General features: G+C 40.8%; 1 protein-coding gene across 3 annotated transcripts; it reads left to right on the top strand.

Annotated features, from left to right (window-relative positions):
• The first annotated feature begins 310 nt into the window (after nucleotides 1-310).
• Nucleotides 311-22,386, top strand: PPP1R17 (protein phosphatase 1 regulatory subunit 17). 3 transcript variants are annotated; one of them, NM_001193720.1, is given in 5 exon segments: nucleotides 311-901; nucleotides 5,984-6,101; nucleotides 9,077-9,229; nucleotides 10,575-10,727; nucleotides 21,140-22,386. In NM_001193720.1, coding segments are annotated over 4 exon segments (468 nt in total). In that variant the 5' UTR covers nucleotides 311-901; nucleotides 5,984-6,019; the 3' UTR covers nucleotides 21,220-22,386.
• The last annotated feature ends 410 nt before the right edge of the window (nucleotides 22,387-22,796 follow it).

The following is a 22,796-nucleotide window of genomic DNA, read 5'->3' as shown; positions in this document are numbered from 1 at the left end:
ATTCCTAATATTGGCACACTTGGCTTTGTTCCTTTGAAGGAGGAAAGTTTTTCTGACCTGCACACCATAACCTATAAAGTTGTGGGCTGCTTTCTTTGCTATGTGCTGTTTCAAATGCTCTCTTTGGTGAGAGGTATTGCAAAGTGATTATGACCGTGGACCCTAGCATTTCATTACCCCATTCAAACCCTAGCTTCACCTTGTGGGGAGACCTCGGGCATATGATTTGGTAACTCTGAGCCCCAGCTTCCTCATCAATAAAATGGGATGATGACAGTAGCTCATTTCACAAGGCTAGCATGAGGGTTAAGTAAGTCGATATGTGTGAAGTCTCTAGAAGAGTGTCTGGCATGTTGGTAGCCTTAAATAAATGTTGGCAGTAGCTACCCTTCTCTTCCTCCTCATGATAGTACTTTGAGAAGGAGCAGTGGTTATTGAAAGTACTCTGGATTTAAACTCAAACAGGTTTGAGAGTCAAAATTAGCTGTGGTCTCTCTTGGGCACATCACTTAACTTCTTTGTGCCTCAGTTTCCATATTTACAAAATCAGGCCAAAAAATCTATTGCATGGGAATTTAATGATGTAGCTGGTTTGTCTGAATTTCTCTGGTGTGCACACTGGAAACTCAAAGCACGACTCTATATTGTACTTGTGTAACGTACAATTATTGCTGTGGAGAGCAGCGATGGAGATGTTAGTCCTCTTTCCTTCTCCATCCCCCTTGCCCTGGCGCCTGTGAAACAGAGCATCCCCATGGCAACAGCAGCAGCTGGTCCCTAGATAAGAGGAGCTGGAGCCGGCCAGCAGCAGCCACTGCCGCAGAGGAGCCAGGCCCAGCTTCGGTGAGCACACACGCCCTCCCTGTCTCTCGCCTTCTCTTCCCTGCATCTGCACTGATTGGTAAGTGCTTCAGATTTTTACTCCAAGAACTTTTGTGGTGAGAAAAGCAAGTTTCCAGTAAGTTACTGGGACAAAGAAGGCTGTAGCTGGTGGCACGGGGTTGTGCTTCAGGGAGCAAGGCTAAGCTGGGGTTGAGTGGAGAGCAGAAAAAGTTACCACTTTCAAGTCATTCTTCCAAGGGAGGGAACTGTGTTTTGTAAAAGCCTGAGTCCTCACAAACTCATTTGCAAAGTTTCAAGATGAAGTTGGTGTATCTGCATATTCACACAGGATAGAGAGGTTTATCTTCCAAGGCTGGGGAAAGTACAGAAAGTATGCGTCTCAAAGCACATCTCCATGCCCTACTTTAAGTCAGACTCTCCTCCAGGAATACTGCCAATTTAGTTTCCTAAATGAACAAATCTGATTTTAAAAGATGGTACTTTTTGACCTGAATTCAATCCTCTGCTTAAAAAGAGGTTTGACAATGAAAATGTATTTTACATAGCCAGAGGGTGCGTTAACGAGACACCACATAGGCTGGATACAACCTTCTACCTTTTAATTCCATCAAGTGAATCAAGACCTGATTACTTTGGGGCATATTCTTTAGAATATCGTAGGGTAAGCTAAGTGTCAACTTGCTTCTGAGAATCAGTTTTATTATGTTCCCAAGACTTAGAAATGGGTATTCTGCGGTTGGTTTTTGTCTTGAACTATTCTCATCTCATTGCCAGCTTCAGAAAAGGCCAGAGATGGGTTAAGGAGATAATTCTGGTGGATCAATTTAGATAGACATATAATCACAAACGGAGGACTGAAAGATCTAAGAAGGCCCCTTACACTCAGGAAAATGTGTGTGCAGGACCTGGGCTTGGGGCTCCATGCATGCACATTCTATGGTTAATACTCTCAACAACCCTGGAGAAGAGCCACTATCTTTCCCATTTAACAGATTTGAAAACTAAATTTTTGAGAGAACAGGTAACTGTCCCAAGTTCACCCAGCTAGAGAGTGGTACAAGCAGCCAAACCTTGGCTTCTACTTTATATTGACTCACAGCATCCAATCTTACAGGTGAGAGGAAATTTCTTCCCATAAGTTAAAACACATATTCTCACATCCAACTGAGAAAATTGCTCAATGATAAGAGAAAAGACAAAATGTCCAGACCAGCTTTTGACCACACACCGAACCAACTAATGTGTTTCAGCTCTGCTGGTGTGCCTGCCTTTCTGCGATATAGTGGGGTCCCTTTTCTAGCACCCAGTTTCTTCCCCCTTTCAGGTCTTGTTCTCAAAAGAGAAGGTGACCTTTGTCATTAACAATCCCTGTGTATTGTGACAGCAATTTACATATTGCTGCTCTTAGTGGTATTTGCATTTACAAGTGTCTCTCTGTGAAAAGAAAGGTTTTGTCCCTTGTGAAAAGGAAGGTAAGGATTAGTAAGAGCAAGTCACAAGAGTTTAAAATCTGAAGTCCTGAAATCCTTTCTCAAATCCTGAAATCATATCTCTTGGTATCTTGCATGCTACACTGACTACCTACATTCTGTCAAGCAACCACCACCAGAAGAATAATTCAGATCAATAATCTTTCATTCTCTAATTAAGAAATCTGAAACATTTTGAAAACCAAAAGGTTTGTTGTTAAGTTCAACACAAACTCATTTGGTAGCAAAGCCTGACCTGAAAGAATGTGAATTTTTTGTGGTTTGTCTTTTATGTCGCTTAGTGTGAATATTCATAGTTTTGCGGCAGAAATAATGGATGTGATTGCTGGTGCTCCTAGAGACACCTTTAGAGCTGTTATATAATTTAAAGAGTGCTGATTTCCACAGCACATTTGGCTCCAGGCTTGTCATAAGGGTGGGTGGCTGATACTGCAATGACAGTGGCAATCCACGTCTCTGTGTGAGTGTTAGAATTCAGAGCCTACACTGAACCAATAAGTGGCACGAGGATGTTAAAAAGTCACAAGTCTTTGTAGTAGACACAGTTTATGAAACACCCCCAAATGTGAAGTATTAGACAACAAGCTTCTCTGGAGGCCCTAGCCTTTTGGTTGAAATCTGAAGACCCAGAGGACCAACTATTTAGGCATGAAAGAAAGAGCTGTTGGCTTAGAAAGTTCCCAAATTACAGCAAGATGATGAAACCTTCCCTGGGCAGCCCAACAAGTACAGCATCCCTTTATGACACCTGCTTGGGGTAGAGACTGAATTAAAGAGAGAAAGGCGTGGGCAGAGTCAGGAATAGGAAATGGAAATATTCCATTTCCTATGTCAAGAATTAGACCGGCTCATGTCTTACAACAGCTCACTCATAAAGAGCACCTCTTCTCACTGAGGATGGAAATGGAGAGTGAGTTGGGAGATGGGGCCATTATACTAACAGGCTATGACAATTATCAATAAGCCAATACTAAACTCCAAATGTCTTTCCTGTCTACCTACTTGTTCTTTTCTTTGTGCGAAAATTTTCTTCCAAGAAGTCCGTAATGACATCATTCATGATAAAAGTATCTTCTAATCCCATGAGCAAAACATATCCCTGCCCAGCATGGGATATTTTTGTAATGTAAAATCCCAGATCTGGAAATTGTCTCTCAGCCCCTTAGCAAACAGTCTTGCTGGTTCACCACCATCATTCTTTAAATCACACTGATTTAAAATAGTGTTGTTTCTCCCATAGACAAGATGAGCTATGCTGCGGAGGAAGCATGTGTCAGTTTTGTGATGAATCACTAGTTTCCCTCGCCTTGTCCAGGGGCCTCTGACATGTTTGATTATTTAATTCATCGGCCAGAGGCAGGCTTTCTTTTTCTAGTCTGGTGCTGCCATAGCTGCTTTGCTCAGAGGAGGGCTGGACCTCCCATGGCTTAGCATCTGAAAGAAAAGTTCAATTGCTTTTTAGAATCTTTTCATTATACAACAGGTCTTCCTTAGCCAAAAATCTAGCATGGTAGATAGACAACACTACATAAAAATAGCTGCCAGTTGAATTGTGCCTACAATGTGCTCAGCATGCAGCTATGCTATTTCATTTTCACAGTTACTCCGCCCAGTAGGTATTATTATCTCTATTTTTCAGATGAGGAAACTCAGGGTAAGCTCGGGGGACAGAGAGGGACATATGTTTCTGGGTGCCAGACTGTGTGGGCACCACAAAGATGTTAGCCTTTGCAAATTTTATTGTAGCAGCCTTAGCTTGTGGGGAGAGGGGGCAAAAATGATGCTATTGCATTAGGCTCCATTTACTCTCACTACATCTTTAAGATTTAGCAACTTCATCAAAGTCGTATGGCTTTTCAGTTTAAGAGCTGAGATTTAACCTAGGTCTATTTGACTCAAGAGTCCAGATTCAAAATAAATAATCTGCTATTAGGCACATAAGAACAGCCATAGGATCCAAGTTAAAAAACACCTTACCTTTCAAGGGTTGGGGAGAAGGAGAAAGGTACTAATACCAGATAGGACCTGCAGTAGACAGTAAGTGCCTAGCTTCAAATGATGACTCTGATCCTAAGTGTTTTACTAATGGTAGGTCATTTCAAGATTTTCGAGCCTCAGTTTCTTCTTCTGAGGAATGAATATTTTCACCGGATCCTCTATGGGATAATTTTCAACATAATGTGTATGACTGGGCCCGTGACTTTGCCTGAAGTGGAAGAACATTGGTTAAATACGTGCGTAAGACCATATTTGATGCTGCCTTGAGACCTCAGCACTCATCCTGAGTGATGTTCCCATGGCCCATCCAAGCTAACAGCGTACTTCCTGATGGTCGCAGGGAGTTGACAATCTCTATACAAACACTGAAAACAATGGTCTGAATTGATTTCTACTGAAGTCACTCAGTACAGTCTGCACAGAGTGACACTAAAAGCCGTGCTCAAGTGATCAGTTAATAGCTCCATCTGCTATCCAGTGATCTCAGCACATAAAGGAAGAGACTCTTCCGCCTTTGCAGAGAAAACCGGTTTATTCCTCAAAAGACAACAGAGTTGAACTCATTTTATGAGCTTGAAACATTAGCACAACTGGCTGTGTGTTCATCTGCATGCTGGTTGTCAAGGAATCTCAAAAGAAAAGAATTGGTTGGGTGATTTTAATCTTATTCATTCCTCCCCCACCTCTCTTGCTATGGTAGGACAAGAGTAATAAATTATCTAAAAAGAACTCAATATACAGAATCTAGCCAGGCTCTAATGAAGATTTTCTATAAATCTCAGCTAATGCATTTCTCCTTCAGGCCTGACACATATCCATTCTGGATTTCCACTGCTCCTGGGCAATGGCTATAACTGATAGCTCTGGAAAGCTGCTTTCCAGGAAAAATGGAGGGTGGGGAGGGAGACAGATTTGTTCTCATGTCTGGAATCCCAAGGGAGAAAATAAAGATCTATCCAAAACCCAGATTTTCTCCTACCATGTTTCTACCACCATCATAATGTGGATGGGAGGTAGTCTCCTTACTTTATACAATAGTTATAGAATGTAATGATAAAACAAAACAAAACAAAACAAAAACCCCACAACAGAAGCCTTATTCAATTCGGGTTCAAAGGACTCATTTTATTTTTAAGAGACTCGGGTGTCTAATGGAAGTCAGCAGGACTGGACCTGGATATAGGCTTAGCTATTTAAATAGACATGTGATTAAATTAATTAAACTTTCTGAGCCTCTGTCTCCTCTTCTGTGAAGTAGACATAATCCTACTTTGCAGAACTCAACAGAAAAAACATAGGCAAGGTTTAACCATGATTTTCTGTGACTCTCAGCTAACTCACTTCTCATTCAGACTTGACAATTGCTCATTCTGAAACTCTAAAAGTGTCTCTGAGAGAGGGCAAATATTGGACATTTGATACATGACAATTACCGATAAATCTGTCAGTGTGAGGGTGGGAGGGTTCATTTTATTTTGGCTTAAGTCCCAAGTTTAGAGTTTCTAATAGGGAAGTTTAAGAAGCATACATAAAGAAACAGGATTGAACTGGGAACACAATAGCAAGTGCTCAACAAATATATTTACTTAGTAAATGAATGAATGAATGAATAAACAGAGCCATATTTATTCACTGTTTTTATCCTTCCTTAGTGCTGGAGAAGAAATATATCCACCCACCCTCATTTGATGATGTCCACTGAGCAAATGCAGCCACTGGAACTCTCAGAAGACAGACTGGACAAGCTAGACCCTCGTTGCAGCCACTTAGGTAAACAAATGATTGATTGTGAATGTCAGTGATGGAAGTCAAAGCAGAGGTGTCTCAGCCATTAGGTTTGCAGGCAAGTCAGAGAGAGGCCCCCCTGAAACCTGATAGTCTGTGCCTTCTGGTGACAGCCAACACCAGATGGGCAGGCAAATAGCCATGGGTCTGTGGAGTCTGCCATGTAAATATTAGCTGAAGCACCAGTGAGAAGTTCATTAGAGAGAGAGAAAGAGAGAGAGAGGAAATATCGTCCTCTTTTTCTGGGTCTGACAGAGTCCCAGGCATAGCATTTTTGAGGCAATAAATGGAATGCGTCAGTATAGCTTGTTTCCAGTATTTCCTGACACACTTTTACCCCATGTGCAGCGCCAATAAAATATTTCAAATATCTCTCTTTGCCTATCAAGACAGAATTTTAAATAGCCTTTTTCTGCTTTATTGTCAATCTGTTTCCTTTCCAGAACTGACTTTTTGCATAACCTTTGTAATGAAAATACCAGAAACATTTCTGCCTCTACCCATTTCTAAAAATGAGACACTCAGACTTTTGATGGATGGGCCTTTTGCATATTCATAGTCTTTGTCTATGCCTCGCCTGGTTATGACTCCCCCCTCCTCTCCCCTCTCCCCGTTTGCCATCAAGATATTTTATGTTCAAGATTTCTCCAAAAATGGGGAAAAGTGCAATTGAAGTAAAAGTCAAAATTAAAGCAAATGGCTGTGCACTGAGCAGCATCCTGGGGTTGAATTGTCGCCCATGACAGGTTTGTACCTCCAGAGACCCACAGCAGGGCAGTATCCATTCAGAGCAGCGTTCATTTATTCAACAGATGACTACGGCATGTAAAATATTGGGGAAAGATTAGCTGTGCTATGTGGCAATAAACTTTTAAAATTGTGTTTGCCGCCGGGCATTAGGATACATAGTCCCAAGAGGCTGGGTTTAATCTTGATACTATAACCTGCCCGCAGTGTACCCCTCAGCTTTTTACTTGGCTTTCTGAGCCTCAGTTTCCTCATCTTCAACATGGAGAAAAGAGTATAACACCCTTGTAGACTTAGCAGGAGAACTCAATGAAATCATATGTTCAGGGATGGTGTACATATTTAACAACTGATAAAGCATAGGCATTGAAAAATCAGAAAAGGGGTAATAAATGAATGAATAACAGAGTTGCATCTAGACCCACCAAAGTTTAACACATTTAATCCTCAACATTTTAAGGAAATTTACCCAAATAATTTTTAAATAATAAAGAGAGAAGGAAAGAGAGAAATTTACCTGAATACTTTTTAAATAAAAAAGAGAGAAGGAAGAGAAGGAAATGAAGGGGAAGGGAAGGAACTAAAATATCCAATTACTCTTTTAAAATTTCTCCATATTTATTCATATCTGTAGATCTATCCAGACTATATCCAGACCATAGTTAGAGTTTCCAAAGAAGACAAAAAGCTTCACTGTCTTGTGGCTTCTTTGAATCCTAACAGAATGTTTCCTTATACAAAATATATTCCAGTTTATTCATTCGAGCACTCATTCAACAAATATTTATTAATTGCTGCTGAAGTGTTAGAAGATAAGGCACCTATCAGTAAAGAGGTCAGAGAAGACATGCAGAAATAATAACCAGATCATCTTTTAAATATGTTACTTGAACAAAAATGCTGTGAATATTAAGAAAATGAGAACGAACCTTCAGGACTGGAGTTAGTACAGATAGATTTATGAAGATGGGAAGCTTTCCCCTAAATTTAGAGGAAGGTTAGAGGGTGAGCAATGGCCAGAGTGAACATTTTGGGACATCTGAAATATATCAAATGTATCAGATGCTTTACAAACATTAACAAATTTAGCTCTGTCTCTTAACACACACACACATACACACAAACACACACACACACACACACACACATACACACACTGATTTAATATTAGTATTATCCCCACTCTAAATGTTGGGAGAACATTAAAGTTTCCAGAAATGAAGGTCCAAGTTCTCAGAACTAGAAAATGACAAGAGTCCATGTTTGAACTCAGATCAACTTGACCCCACTTAACCATTCAACATCCATTTAATGGAGGGAGAGGCAATTAAGAATAAAATTACAAAAAGACTGTAATCCTTAATCTCCAGAAAGGCTGTGTCTGGAGCAGGGGGTAAACCATTATGGAACAGTGAACCATGGCTGAAACAATGACAGCGAAGCCCAAAGCAGAGCAACACAAAGGACAGAGGAGTAAGAGGGAGCAGAGGAGAGACTTGAATGGGCAGGGCATGATCAGATTGGATTCATTACCCATAACGACTTCTGATGGACTCGATGTAAAACCAGTCTTCAAAGTTCTGGTGGGGTAATGCAGAGGATTGAGAAAAGTAAAGAAACGAGTTAGAAGACAGTAGGATATTGAGTTAGGATGGGCAAATAGGAGGGTTACAAAGCCAGGAACAGTGAAAAGACAAATATGAAACCTGAGGCCTGGATCACCAGGCGAATGGAGCTGGCACAATGATGAAGTCAAGTGAGAAATTCACTGAGGACCGAGGGAACCTTTCCAAGATCGAGGGAAATTTAGGTTTCGTACTGGCCCTTGGGGTCTCCAAAGACAGCAAGTCTTGAGCAAAAAGAATGGAGGCACATTCAGCAGAGAGAGCCTATTCTCCCATCAGAAAGTTAACTCAAACCCACTGTGTGGCTTGCTGGACCATATTTTTTAAGTTTTCTTTGCCTCAGTGATCCATCCATTTGAATTTCCTTAATCTGGAGTTTTACAGAATTCTAGTTTTCGATTTTGTTATATGAATGTATGCAAGGCTAATAAAGTCCTTTGTAGACTAGGCCATAATAAATAAACACTTTTCCTTTTCAGGCCAAATCACCTCTGCACCATCATCAATTGTAATTAGGAACCAAACAGTTTGTGACTGGATCCTTAGTCATGTTATATTCTTTATTTCTTTGTATCCTGTCAAAATTAGATGATCTTTCAGACCAGTTCATTAAGGACTGTGATCTCAAAAAGAAGCCTAGAAAGGGAAAAAATGTACAGGCCACCCAGAATGTTGAGTCAGACCAAAAAAAACCAAGGAGGAAAGATACACCGGCGCTGCACATCCCGCCTTTCATACCAGGTAATGGACAAAGTCATCTGCACAGCTCTAAAGGAGAGCCACTTGCAACTAGGTTGCATTGGTCGTACACATTTTTCCTTAAACATTCAGGTATTTTAAAGTAATTTGTGCACTAGCCACCTCTGTATCTCTGTGTTAGTTACAATATAGCAAGCTGCTATAACAGATACATTCTAAAATATTAGGGGCTTAATACAATAAAAGTTTATTTTTTTTTACCTACCAATAGTGAAATCATGGGGTATGAAGGCAAGCTCTGCTCCAAAGAGTCATTCAGGGAACCAGTCTGATGTGTTTTGACATCATAAACACATGGTGAACAAAGTCACCACGAGCTTCCACAGTCACGATGAGTACCAACGTCCAGCAGGCATGGGAGGTAGACAGAGTGGAGGACTGGCAGGGAGATTTACATGAACCAGGCCTTCATCAGTCACTAGGCCTCACCTGACAATGAGGAAAGTCGGGAAATGGGTCCAGCTCAATGCTCAAGAGAAAAGCAAAGCAGTCTGGCAAACAGCTAACATGTCTCTGTAACACCCTTGGATGTGATGCATGACATTCTCTTATTCTCAAAAGTTTTGCCTTGCTTTGCTTTCTTTTCTCCCTCCCTCTTGGTCACTAATTTACTGTCATCTCTGTTCACAGCACACCTTGAGGGTTGCAAAGCAAATGAAACATAGATCTTTCTGGGAATGATCTTTCAGTTTTCTAAGAAATAACAACAGCACATAATAGCTGAAATATGCAGTAAGAAGTGACATCATAAGGAAGTTCTTAAAAAGGACCATTGGGGCTCAGTGTGGGTAGTGAATTGTGGAAAATTTTATGCAAGAGGCTGTTTTTAGAGAGTTACTCAATGACGGAGAAAAATTTCACTGTAGCATAGAGGTGAGAAAGCAGGAGGGTGGAGGTATCAGGGCATAAGTGTGCAGACACAGTTTGCAGTACATCAAATGAACCTCTCTGACTGAAGAGGATGGGATTTGGAGGCAGAAAAATTTGGGCTCAACTGCTCTCGGACACCTATGAGCTGTAATACCCTGGGCACATTTCTTTGCCTCACTTCCCTCAGCTATGTGATGGTGGCCATAATACTAAATTCCTCAGGGTTTTTGTGAGGCTAAAATAAAATCAAGCATGCGAAACCTTTTGTATGGACAACATTCCTAGTGGAGCCTCAATAAATACTAATGCTTCTTATTAAAAAGACTTGCTTTATTAAAGTAAGTTTGGAAAGCTATATTGACTGTCTTCACCAGATGTCTATAAATATGCATAGTCCTCATATATTAGAATATATGTATTTGACCCTGTTTCTCTCTGTGTTCCCCTAACCATGCAGGTGTGTTTTCAGAACATTTAATTAAAAGATATGATGTTCAGGAGAGACATCCAAAGGGCAAAATGATTCCTGCTCTTCATAACACTGACCTGGAACAGAAAAAGCCAAGGAGAAAAGACACACCTGCCCTGCACATGTCCCCCTTTGCGGCAGGTAAAAAAGCTGGTGCAGGGCATTTGCAGGGGGTGACAGGGACAGGTCAAGAGCCTTACCATCTGGAGGTCCCCAAGGCCTGGCCATTGTCCTGGCCCAGCAAGCTGCATTGTGCTGAAGTGCTCTGGGGAGAAGCCACACTCACTGCTACCTTTTAGGTTTATCTCCACTAGTAGCTCCCCAGAGGCTGATCTGGGGATGGGAAAGCGTCAGAGCATTACTCATGCCTCAGCAGAGCTGGCTGAATTCACTGAGCCAAAGGAATAGAAATGTCATGGGTCCTTGAGAAGAGCTGGAATGCCCTCCTCCCAAGGCTTCCACAGATTTTGGGTCTTATGACTGGTTCTCCTGAGATACTTGGACTAATTGGCCAAATCCTCAAAATGAGAGACAGAAAAAGAGATGCAGAAATATGGATAGCTATCTTAATATGTGTCAAATCAAACAAACAAAAAAAAATCATACTGAACTATGAGTACAGCCCCAGTCTGTAAAGGAGCTGCTCTGTGAGATATAGTCCTTGTCCTTGACCAGTGCAAGTTGGGGAATAAGACATGTACATTCATGACTAGAGTATGGCTCTGTGTGTATGTGTGCATTTTATACAGATGGTTGTGTTGGGGGAGTGACAGAGGGGAAAGTATGCTAAGGTTTATTGAGTTTCTACTAAATGTTAGGCACTCAGTTTGTCATGTCTCATGGATTTTTATAAATTAACTAATGTAATAGAGAGGCTATTATCTCGTTTTACAGATTAAGAAACTGAGAGAATTTAATTAACTTACTCATCTGCTTTAAAGTCTTATGTGGATAAAATTGATAGATGACTAATTGGCTAATTGGTTGGATCAAAGATGAGATGACTAGATGGATAAATGAAGAGATAAAATTATGATCAAGATCAAACACTAAAATGTGGCAGAATTGGGGCTCAAACCCAGGTCTATCTCACCTTCGGGCAGTTTTTCACTGATCTGCGCTGTAGTTTGGAATTTTAGCATTATAGGGATAGAAGAAACACTCTGGGGAGAAGATAAAATTTGGCTGTTGTTATAAAACTATTTCCCCACTGTTTCATTTAATAAAGAAAAAAATTGAAAAAACAGCTCAGAAGAAGACATCACGACAAAAACAGTCAGGGGCTTGAGATCCCCAGCTACATTAGAGGCTCTGGTTCTATGCTCAATGGGATTTGTGTTCTCTGCACTTCTGTCCTTGTTCCTCCACCTCTTCTTCTCTTCCCACATCCATTTACCTCTATCCATCCCGTCGTGTTCACCACTTACCTGTATACCAAGATGAATGGTGGGTTTATGACCCCACCTAGTCATGCCAGGGACAACTCTCTCTCTCTCTCTTTCACATACACACATTTCTACGTACCAGCTTTTCTAAGCGCTGACTACATACAAGCTTCTGAGATCATGCACATGTGCTAAAAGTACAAGGAGTTTAGGACATGCAGAAGTCTAATCTTCAAACTGTCTTCTTTCTTTTAACAAATATTTACTGAGTACTTGTCATGTCCTGGGCTCTGTTCTAGGCAGTGGTACTGGAAGAAAGTCAATAACCATATAGATAAATACGTAATAGAAAGTCTTCTAGGAATAAATGCTGTGAAGAAAATAAAGTTAGTTAGATGAAGAATGGGAGATAGAAATTGCTTCTTTAGATTTCCAAGGTGCACAGAGAAACCTTTTCTGAGGAAGGGATATTTAAGCAGAGACCTCAGGAAAACGTGGGTGTGCCATGGGGGTAACTGAGCAGAGTATTTGAGACAGGAAAGATAAATCCAAGAGTCCTAAGGCAGTGATGTCTTTGGCTTTTGCTCAGTCAATGTTTATTGAGTGTCTACTGTGTGCCAGGCATAGCTGAAGTACTGGGCATACACTGGAAAACAAACCCCAAAGATAAAGTCCTTGCTCTCATGGTGTTTATATTCTAGGTGGGAGAGATAATTAAATATTTGGTGCTAAAGCAGGAAAAAGAGGTTTCTCTAAAACTCACAGTCAGGCAAATTGGACACCAGAAGATGACTCGCTCAGAAAGAGGAAAGGTTGTGAGGTTTGCCTTCATTATTTCCCTGGGCAGGATCTGTTGGCCCTCAGTAACATCCTGCATCAGTCATTACCTCATTCAACACTGAGTCAACTGTGATGGCCCATCACAGCTCTCTTACCTCATTGGGACATGAAGGATAAAGCTGTTCCTGTTTTCTAACAGAGAGGGGAGCAAGCCAGCACGGTTTCCCAGTGAAAGGGCCTTCACAGATGATTTTTTGGCAGTATTCTGTCTTCTTTCAGAGCAGTTTTAATATGGGTCAAGGGGTCCAGAGATCTTGGAATAACTGATTTAAGAATAATACACAACAGTCACAGTTTGTTAAGTCTGACTGTTTCCCAAGGGGAGAAGGAATTGTTACAGGGTGATATTTCCATACTAGAGGTTTGCAGTGTTAATTAAATATAGGCCTACCTCATTCCATTTTTCTTCACTTTTTTGTGCTTTTCAGATTTTGATTTTTTTTTTTTTAACAAAATTGGATGTTTGTGGTAACCCTGCATCTAGCAGGTCTATTTTTCCAGCAGCAAGCACCATTTTTTCAATAGCACATGTTAACTTCATGTCTCTGTATTGCATTTTAGTAATTCTTGCACTGTTTAGAATTTTATTATTATTATTATTACTATTATTATTATATCTTTTAAGGTGATCTGTGATCAGTGATGCTTGATGTTACTATTGTAATTGTTCTGGGGTGCCACAAACCTCACCTATATAAGACTGTGAACTTAATCTATAAGTGGTGTATGTATTCTGTCTGCTCCACTGACAAACCATTCCCCCATATCTCTCCCTCTCCCCTGGCTTCCCTATTCCATGAGACACAAAGATATTGAAATAAGGCAAATCAATAACCCTACAGGGGCCCTTAAGTGTTCAACTGAAAGGAAGAGTTGCACGTCTCTCACTTTAAATCAAAAGCTAGAAATGATTAAGCTTAGTGAGAAAGGCGTGTTGAAAGCCAAGGCAGGCTGAAAATTAGGTCTCCTGTACCAACCAGTTAGCCAAGAGCCAAGCTGTAAATGCAAAGGAAAAGTTCTTGAAGGAAATTAAAAGTTCTACTCCAGTGAACACAGGAACGATAAGAAAGTGAAACATCCTTATTGCTGATACGGGGAAAGTTTCAGTGGTCTGGATAGATCACACCAGCCACAACCCTTCCTTAAGCCAAAGCCTAATCCAGAACAAGGTCCTAACTCTCTTTAATTACATGAAGGTTGAGAGAGGGGAGGAAGCTAACAGAGAAGAAAAGTTGGAAAGTAGCAGAATTTGATTCGATATTTAAGGGAAGAAGCCATCTCCCATAAAAGTGCAAAGTGAAGCAACAAATGCTGATGTAGAAACTGCAGGAAGTGATACAGAAAATCTAGCTAAGATAATTGGTGAGAGTGGCTACACTAAACAATAGTTTCTTAATGTAGATGAAATAGCCTTCTATTGGAATAAGATGCCATCTAGGCCATTCTTAGCTGGAAAGGAGATGTCAATGCCTGGCTTCAAAGCTTCAAAGGACAGGCCAACTCTCTTGTTAGGGGATAATGCCCTGGTGACTTTAAGTTGCAGCCAATGCTCATTTACTATTCTGAAAATCCTAGGGCCCTTATGAATTATGTTAAATTGAGTCTGCCTGTGTTCTGTAAATGGAACTACAAAGCCTGGATAAAGGCATACATGTTTACAGCATAATTTACTGAATAATTTAAGCCTACTGTTGAGACCTACTGCTCCAAAAAAAGACCCCTTTCAAATTATTACTGCTCATTAACAATGTACGTCATCACCCAAGAGCTCTGATGGAGGCACACAAGGAGATTAATGTTGTTTTCGTGCCTGCTAATGTAGCATCTATACTGGAGCCCTTGGATCGAGGAGTTACTTCAACTTGCAAGTCTTGTTATTTAAGAAACACATGTTTTGCAAATGTAGAGCTGCTATAGATAGTGATCCTTCTGATGGATCTGGACAAAGTAAATTGAAAACCTTCTGGAAACAATTTGGTATTCTAGATGCCATTAAGAACATTTGTGACTCAAGGGAGGAGGTCAAAATATCAAAATTATCAGGAATTTGGAAGAAGTTGATTTCAACCTTTATGAATGAGTTTGAGAGGTTCAAGACTTCAGTGGAGGAAGTAACTGCAAAAGAAATAGCAAGAGAATTAGAATTAGAAGTGGGGCCTGAAGATATGACTGAATTGCTGCAATCTAATGATAAAACTTGAATGGATGAGGAGTTGCTTCTGAGAGATGAGCAAAGAAAGTGGTTTCTTGAGATGAAATCTACTACTGGTGAAGATGCTATGAACATTGTTGAAATGACAACAAAGGGTTTAGAATATTATATAAACTTAGTTTATAAAGTAGCAGCAGGGTTTGAAAGGATTGACTCGATTTTGAAAAAAGTTCTGCTGTGAGTAAAATGCTCTCAAGCAGCATCACATACTAGAGCAGAATCTACTTTGAAAGGAAGAGTCCATCAATGCAGAAAACTTCACTGTCATCTTAAGAGATTGCCACAGCCACCTAACCTTCAGCAACCACCTCTCTGATCAGTCAGCAGCCGTCAACATTGAGGCAAGCCTCTCTAAGACTCAGGTGAAGACTCAGATAATCATTAGCATTTTTTAGCAAAAAAAGTATTTTTAAATTAAGCTACGCTCATTATTTTTAAAGACATAATGCTATTTCACAGTTAGTAGGCTACAGTATAGTGTAAGCCTAACTTTTATGTGCACTGGGAAACCAAAAAATTTGTATGGCTCTCTTTATTGTGATATTTGCTTTATTGCAGTGATCTGGAAGAACCTGCAACGTCTCTGAGGTATGCCTGTAATAAAATTTTTTAGAAGTCCTGCAAAAGGAATCACTTTGACTTTGTATAACCCAGATCTGATCTATTTTTCATAGAACTTGTTTTGGTACTACCTATTAGTTTTACTAGTCTAGTCATTCTATAGATTATGCTACGATATGGGAAATTCTGCCTTAGAATTGTGATATGGCTTAAATCAACATTTCACCTTTTTTTTTTTTTTTTTTTTTTTTGTCTCTACCAATAGATTGTTGTTTCCAAACAAGATGAGAAGAAAATAGAAGCATAGGCAGGGTCACATGTTTTCAGACTTGCTAGGAAGGAGCAGAGCTAGGCAGGGTGGTACAGAGCATGAGTAATGGAGAAATGGCCCAAGGACCAGGGGAAGCTCTGAACCTCCCTCATCTGTGTTTCTCATAGGTTAAGTGCATTCCTACCTAGGTGAATCCTCTAATCCATCACATGTTTTCCCTCAGGCTTTGCCTCTGTCCAGGTCCCAACTACCTTTCAATAGTCATCCAGCTCAAAGCCTCTGCTATCAGACTCCTTCAGGTCCAAAATGACTGTTTTCTATTCTTAACTAACTCTGTATTAGTCACGGCATGCAAATACACAAAACTTTGTCATCTCGTTTAGTATTGTCTTTATTCTTCTTGTTGCCTGTATTGTCGCTGCTGCTTAAATTGACTTACATCAACAACTTGCATGATGAATTCATGAGGACTGGCTGTGACTGCCTTATGTTTCTGGTATTGATCTTCATATCTAGTCCAATCACTTCTACATAGCAATACTCACTACATATATGCTGGTTTGATATTTTATCTGGCAATCACAATTTTGCAATACCTAATGGAGACTGATTATTTTCTGTTCATGCTTGTATCTGTTTTTACTGAAGACCTTCTAGGAGAAGACTTGGTAGAGAAACAAAAATATTTACGGGCAGGGAGTCATCCTAGTATACAAAATTGAACATGGGCTTTGGATTCACAAAGGTCTAGGTTTCATCCCTGGTTCTGCTCCATACTAGCTTTGTGATCCTGGACAATTAACATAAACTGTAAAACTTTCTTCATTTTGCCCATAAATCTAAAAGGGGACCATAAATATGTCTCCCAGCATTGTTAACACAATTAAATAAAGTACATAAACAACTTGGCAGAATTCTTGGCTATTAAAAACTCTCAACAGGGCCGGGCGCGGTGGCTCAAGCCTGTAATCCCAGCACTTTGGGAGGCCGAGACGGGCGGATCACGAGGTCAGGAGATCGAGACCATCCTGGCTAACACGGTGAAACCCCGTCTCTACTAAAAAATACAAAAAACTAGCCGGGCGCGGTGGCGGGCGCCTGTAGTCCCAACTACTCGGGAGGTTGAGGCAGGAGAATGGCGTGAACCCGGGAGGCGGAGCTTGCAGTGAGCTGAGATCCGGCCACTGCACTCCAGCCTGGGCGGCAGAGCGAGACTCCGTCTCAAAAAAAAAAAAAAAAAAAAAAAAAAAAAAACTCTCAACAAATGTTAGTTCCTTCCATTCTCTATTAAATCTTATATTCTGTGAGATAAATCAAACCATTTCTGAAGGTGAGAATTGTCTAAGCCACAGCATTTTACTTCTCTGTATAAACCTGCTGATTCAAGGAACTTCCTAATGGGTTGAGCTCATTTACCTGACATGAGAGCTGCCAACATCCCAATATCTACATCCTAAGAGAGTAGCTTCTCTATTGAATCAAAAATGTTTATCAAACAACACAGAGTAAACAAGAGTTGGGGGTGGGGACGGGGAGAGGCTGTATAGCCATAGCCTCTGTACACATTATGGAATTCCTTGAATCAGCAAATCTCTATATCATAAGTAAGTGCAATTACAGATATTGTGTGATTCTATATTTCATTAGCATATTAGCTGAAGTACTTTATTTTTGAGGCGCCTTTTAGTAGCTAAAGATTTGGCAGTAATCGAAATGGTAGTTAAGCTGATAAGGATAGAGCCTTCGGCAGATGTTCAGAAGGACTCACATTGGTTCTAATAAGGGTGTTGAGAGAAACTCACAGACAAATACACTCTGGAGACATCTCTCATTAGCCCTTGGCAAGTGAAAACTGGACAAGGATCCAGTCTCTCTTCTAAATCTCTTGCTAACTACCTTCACTCCCCTTAGTTAATGAGCTTACTTGACAGGTTCCAACTGCGAGCACAGCCCTTCAAAGGGGTCATCTCAAGCTTCTCTGCCAGACTCAGGCTTGCTCCCAGCTTGGCCTATGGTTGCCAGGGGCCCTCATCTCAGTGACTGCATGGCAGAGAGCATTGGTTCTGACTAGTCAGATCTGGGTAACCAAGGCCTGCTTCAGAGCGAAAGAAGTGTTATTAGAGGTTTGTCGCAAATGGAACCATGAAAAAGGCATAATGAGGCTGGAAGCATTGAAGAGAATCCTCCTAGAAAATTGTCCATGAGTTGTGGACATTTGGGCAGTTTGGGACATCAAAGATCAAAATCCTGCACTTCTACACGAGAAAGGGACCAGGATGTCCATTGAAAGTGATACGTCTTCTGTCTTGCTGGGAATAGAACATTCTGTCTAGTGTGACTTATCAGAGGAGGTGGTATCCTAGCCCTGGCTCCCTGAGACCATAATGTAATGTGCATGAACTATTTTAGCTGGTGCTCTGGGTGGGATTGTGCTCTAAAACAGCTTGCTGCAAAGCTGATTGGCCCTTGGAGACTTCGGACTGGCAGCCTTGGTCTTAAAACCCACTAAGCTCTTACAAGCAGCCAAGTTCCCTAAACTCTTCTGTATAGAGAGAGGATGAAGGGAAGGAAATGACATTTGTTAAATCCCTACTGTATTTTAAGTCTGGTGCCAGATGTTAGCATATCCTTAGAGAATCTCATGGTTCAATAGGGGAGAAGGATGTATTGTCCGGTGATTCCTACAATGTGAAATATGCTGTAACAGAGGTTCATGTATGATGTGACTGCAGCCACAATGTGGGCCTAAGTCTATCTGGGGACATCACACATTGTGGAATATACAAATTACTTGTTCTCCAATTTTATGGGTGAATAAACTGAGGCTCAGATAGGTTAAGTGAGTGCTCAAGGCTTAATGATCACCAAAGGCAAAGCTTTCTGCTTTCAGGATCTGCATATTCCTTTAATGGTGCACCTCTGCTTCCGCTGAAAGCATGAGGGTCAGAAGGAGGTTAAACCAGACCAGTGCTTCCCAAACCCAGTCCATCTTCATGTCACCAAAGCATCAAGAACAAGAACGCAGTGCTGATATGTAGATACTCCTGATTTAAGGCTCATCCTAAGCAATGATATCCAAGAAATCAAGATTTCCATGAGCTACCATATATTTTTTCATTATAAGACATTAAAATTAATTCTTAACTATATTATTATAAAATGCTGGTTCACCCTCTACTTGAAATTATCTCCTGTGCTCCTGTGGACAGCCCAGCCTACTTTGGGAAGGGCTGGCTGTGATGATTTAACAGGCTTTTCTTATTCCTGAAATAGCAGGAACTTTTGGGGGAGTCAGCGAGGAGCAGATTCTCGTATGATTAAGTTTCCAGGGTACCAAAAGTAACCAGAAAGTTGATCTGCATTTGGGAACTTAAAGGCTCTTGCCCACTTTGAATCAACTCCATTTTGGCTTAATGTGAAGAGATATCAAAGAAGGAAGGATGGAAAAATTTGGGGCTCGGCATAGCTAACTCTATGTTCTCCTGCCATGCTAGCCTTAATTCCAAACAGAAATCCAAATCTCTGTGCAGCTGGTGTACGAGAAATATCTCCCACTGTGTTTCATAAGTGATTTATGCAAAAGCTGTGGTTTCAGCCAGACTCTTGAAATTGTTTTTCTCCTCCAATAAATACCAGCTAATTGGTAAAGAACCCATGTGAACAAACTAGGAACTGAAACAAATGAATAGTCATTAAGATCAACACATAGTTTTCATTAATTTGCTGCTGTTGAATGGAGTCCAGTGTGGTAGAAAGGCCTCTTGTGGTGCACAGCTTCTCTTTCTCAAGTGTAGATCTTTATAAAATGCTTCATGAACTGGAAGGCCTCTCATTATGAAAAGAAGGAAGGAGGCAGTGCGAGGCAGTGGTGGGGAAGCTGGCTGGAGTGGGATGATGGGGACCATGGAGGACTGGCCTTCCATCACAGCTTTTTGACCTTTCATTAAATGACCTTACTTTCTACTTCACAGGATGAGCAGAACCATGTGACCCTTATTGGCTGGTCCTTTCTGGGGTGATCAGTCCAGAAAATTGTGCTCAGACTTCCGAATTTCAGAGACCAGTAATTTTTTTTTTTTTTTTTTTTGAGATGGAGTCTTGCCCTGTTGCCCAGGCTAGAGTACGGTGGTATAATCTTGGCACACTGCAATCTCTGTCTCTGAGTTCAAGGGATTCTTCTGCCTCAGCCTCATGAGTCGCTGGGATTACAGGCGCCTGCCACCATGCCTGGCTAATTTTTGTGTTTTTCCTAGAGATGGGGTTTCACCATGTTGACCAGGCTGCTGTCTAACTCCTGACCTCAGGTGATCCGCCCACCTCGGCCTCTCAAAGTGCTGGGATTATAGGCATGAGCCACCATGCCTGGCCCAGTACATTTTTTAAACAAAATACTGTGGAGCCCAACATAGGAATAGCAACTTTTTATTTTGCTTTATAAGGCTGCATTTTAAAAACCTTCTAACATCTCTAAAATTTCATAAAACAAAGGATATTTTAATCCCCAAAAGAAGAAAAAATAATCTCAAAATAAAGAACAGCTTTTAAAAGTGTAGGCATACAGCCATATGAAAAGCTCAGTACACTTTCCTTATTTTCTCATTTTGCTCCAAACCATGTGAACGTCATCACCTCCTGGTACAGTACTGACATTTGGAAATGGCATGTCCAGAGCCTGAGCTCAATATTTCCCTGGATGTAAAATGCTTTTAAGTTTGACTTCTTGAGGCTTACCAGTTCTTTTCGAAAGGTAAATAAACAAGCAAATATTAAAGGGAAAGGAAAAGCCGACATTTAGTTGCTCTATAAGATATTGTTTAGTTGCACAATAAGATATTGTGACATATATCTTATTTAATTGTCACAATAATCCTTTATAATAATTGTTACTGTCCTCATTTTATATTGAGAAGACTTAGATGTGAATGTGTTTTCTGGCCCGACACAGATTAAGTGAGTGGCAGAACTGTGAGTGCAAAGCAATTGGTTACTTTCTATCCCTCCATGCTGCAAGCTTAGGAGCAGAACTTAGAGAAGAAGATGAAGGCTGCTTCTGACTTCCAGGTGGTGCATCCCTTTGTAACCAGAATAGTGTCCTCATTGAGCACCTCTGGGAAGGCCAGATAAAGCCACCCAGCTCCCTCTCTGGGTTGGCACTTTTAGCAGCTAGCCTTGTAGACACTAAGGTTTCTGGGTTGCCATGCTCCTTTGTACTGTGTCTATCAGCAAGGTTGCCTAATGTTTTAATTAGAGACACTTAATTGCAGGTCTGTGCTTTGTTTTGCAGGTGTGACATTGCTCAGGGATGAGAAACCCAAAGCAATCGTGGAAGATGACGAAAAGGATGGTGACAAGATAGCTATTTAAAGATAGTTCCCCTGAGACCACTTGTAAATAGGTTAGATTGGTTCCCTATGGTGACCTAGAGAAAAAATAGACTTGTTTCTGCTCTCGTTTTTGTCATCGTCTGACTTTAAGATTCAGACACCTTCTCCCAAGGAGATGTATGCCATCAAATTGCCAGTCACCTCTTTGTCTCTGTCTTCTTTCTGAGTATGGTTTCTATTCTGTGTTTTGAATTTTTATTTTCTAATGCAATGGAAAAGAAACAGATCATCCTAAATGAGGAGGTAACAGGGAAAGCACTGGGGTTCAGTTTCTGCATCTTCTGGATCAATTCACGGAGGAAAGATTGTGGATTACGTGGGCTCCTTCTTGGTTTTTGCTACTGAGCAGGACTTGACTTAGCATCATCCAAGCACCAGTCCAAGTGGGGTTCCCTGTTGCCAGTTAGATGAAAATGTTTGGACTCTAACTCACTGGTTGCTTTGGAGAAAAAGGTCTTTTATTTCTCCTGTCCTATTTTAAGGGTCCAAATGTCTCTGGTGAAGTTCCTAAGACCCTTGTCCCAGATACTCTAAATATGACTGTATGAGCTGGGGGGGTCAACCCAGCCCACCATGCCTTGGCTGATGATCCCAGAGGCAGGGAGTGCTGGTCTGTCTGGGAAGCTTAGCAACGCATCTTCAAATTTATTTTTGTTTTTAAAAATATTTCTTAAACGTGCTGTCCCAACATTTGTGAGTTGTGTCACAAGTAAGTAATTATCAATGGTAGATAAAATATCAATGATTGTGATGAATTTACTTAAAAAAAATAAAGTCAGTAAAAGCCATTGTGTTATTTTTAGCATTCTCACTTATTTAGACTTCAATACACTTTCCTGGACGAGAGGGGAGAGTGTGGTGTTAGCTAGTGAGCAGAGGTCTGTATATTGTCCTTGCCCCAGCGTGCGATCTGTGGATGCCCACAGGAAGGCATACAGGTCTCATCCACCAGGCAATAGACAGGAGAGAGGTGAGAACTATTCTTAGAAGGAGGAAAAGTAGATACGCAAATTGTCACAACTAAGAGTGATAATTTGGTAGCTCTGTATGTATGCTGGTTCCAGCTGTTTAATCCCTTCCGTCTTTCTGTTCTCACAAAGATGGAAAAGATGCAGGAGCTTGCAGGAAATAAAGCTACATCTATCCACATCTCTGTCCTGGTGCATTTCTCCTAAAAATACCCAGTTTACTCACAGTTATAAAGAGCAGAGGTTGCAAAAGAGACTCACAAAGTTTTGCTTTTTTTTTTTTTTTTTTTTGGTCTGCAGTGATTTTAAAATGTTTGTATTTGCTGTTAATATTTAACGATCCAGTCAGGAAAAGTGATGCAAAATTCTGGATTTCCAGATTCTCTTGGAAAAATATCTCAAGACCTGTCAATTTTGGGCCTGATTAGAATCATGGCAGCATCAGTTGGAACTGATTACTGGATGCCAATTTTAGAAGGAGCGTGCATTCTTGTTTGCCATATGACCCCCCCTGGAGTATATCATTCATTGACTCCAGTTTGGAGTCCCCTTAGCGAAGACGCATATTGTGATCCTAATGATCTCACCT

The sequence above is a fragment of the Macaca mulatta genome, chromosome 3, assembly GCF_049350105.2.
Source record: "Macaca mulatta isolate MMU2019108-1 chromosome 3, T2T-MMU8v2.0, whole genome shotgun sequence".
In the NCBI taxonomy this organism is placed as follows: domain Eukaryota; kingdom Metazoa; phylum Chordata; class Mammalia; order Primates; family Cercopithecidae; genus Macaca; species Macaca mulatta.
The sequence above is the reverse complement of the archived record's forward strand: the minus strand, read 5'-3'. Positions and strand labels throughout refer to the sequence as shown.

Bases quoted from the DNA above. Each gene is read 5' to 3' on its own strand.
- PPP1R17 (XM_028844786.2), top strand. From the start codon at position 6,020: ATGATGTCCACTGAGCAAATGCAGCCACTGGAACTCTCAGAAGACAGA. The intron at 6,102-9,076 runs GTAAACAAATGA...TGTCAAAATTAG, and splicing joins CCCTCGTTGCAGCCACTTAG to ATGATCTTTCAGACCAGTTC. The intron at 10,728-21,139 runs GTAAAAAAGCTG...TTTGTTTTGCAG, and splicing joins CATGTCCCCCTTTGCGGCAG to GTGTGACATTGCTCAGGGAT.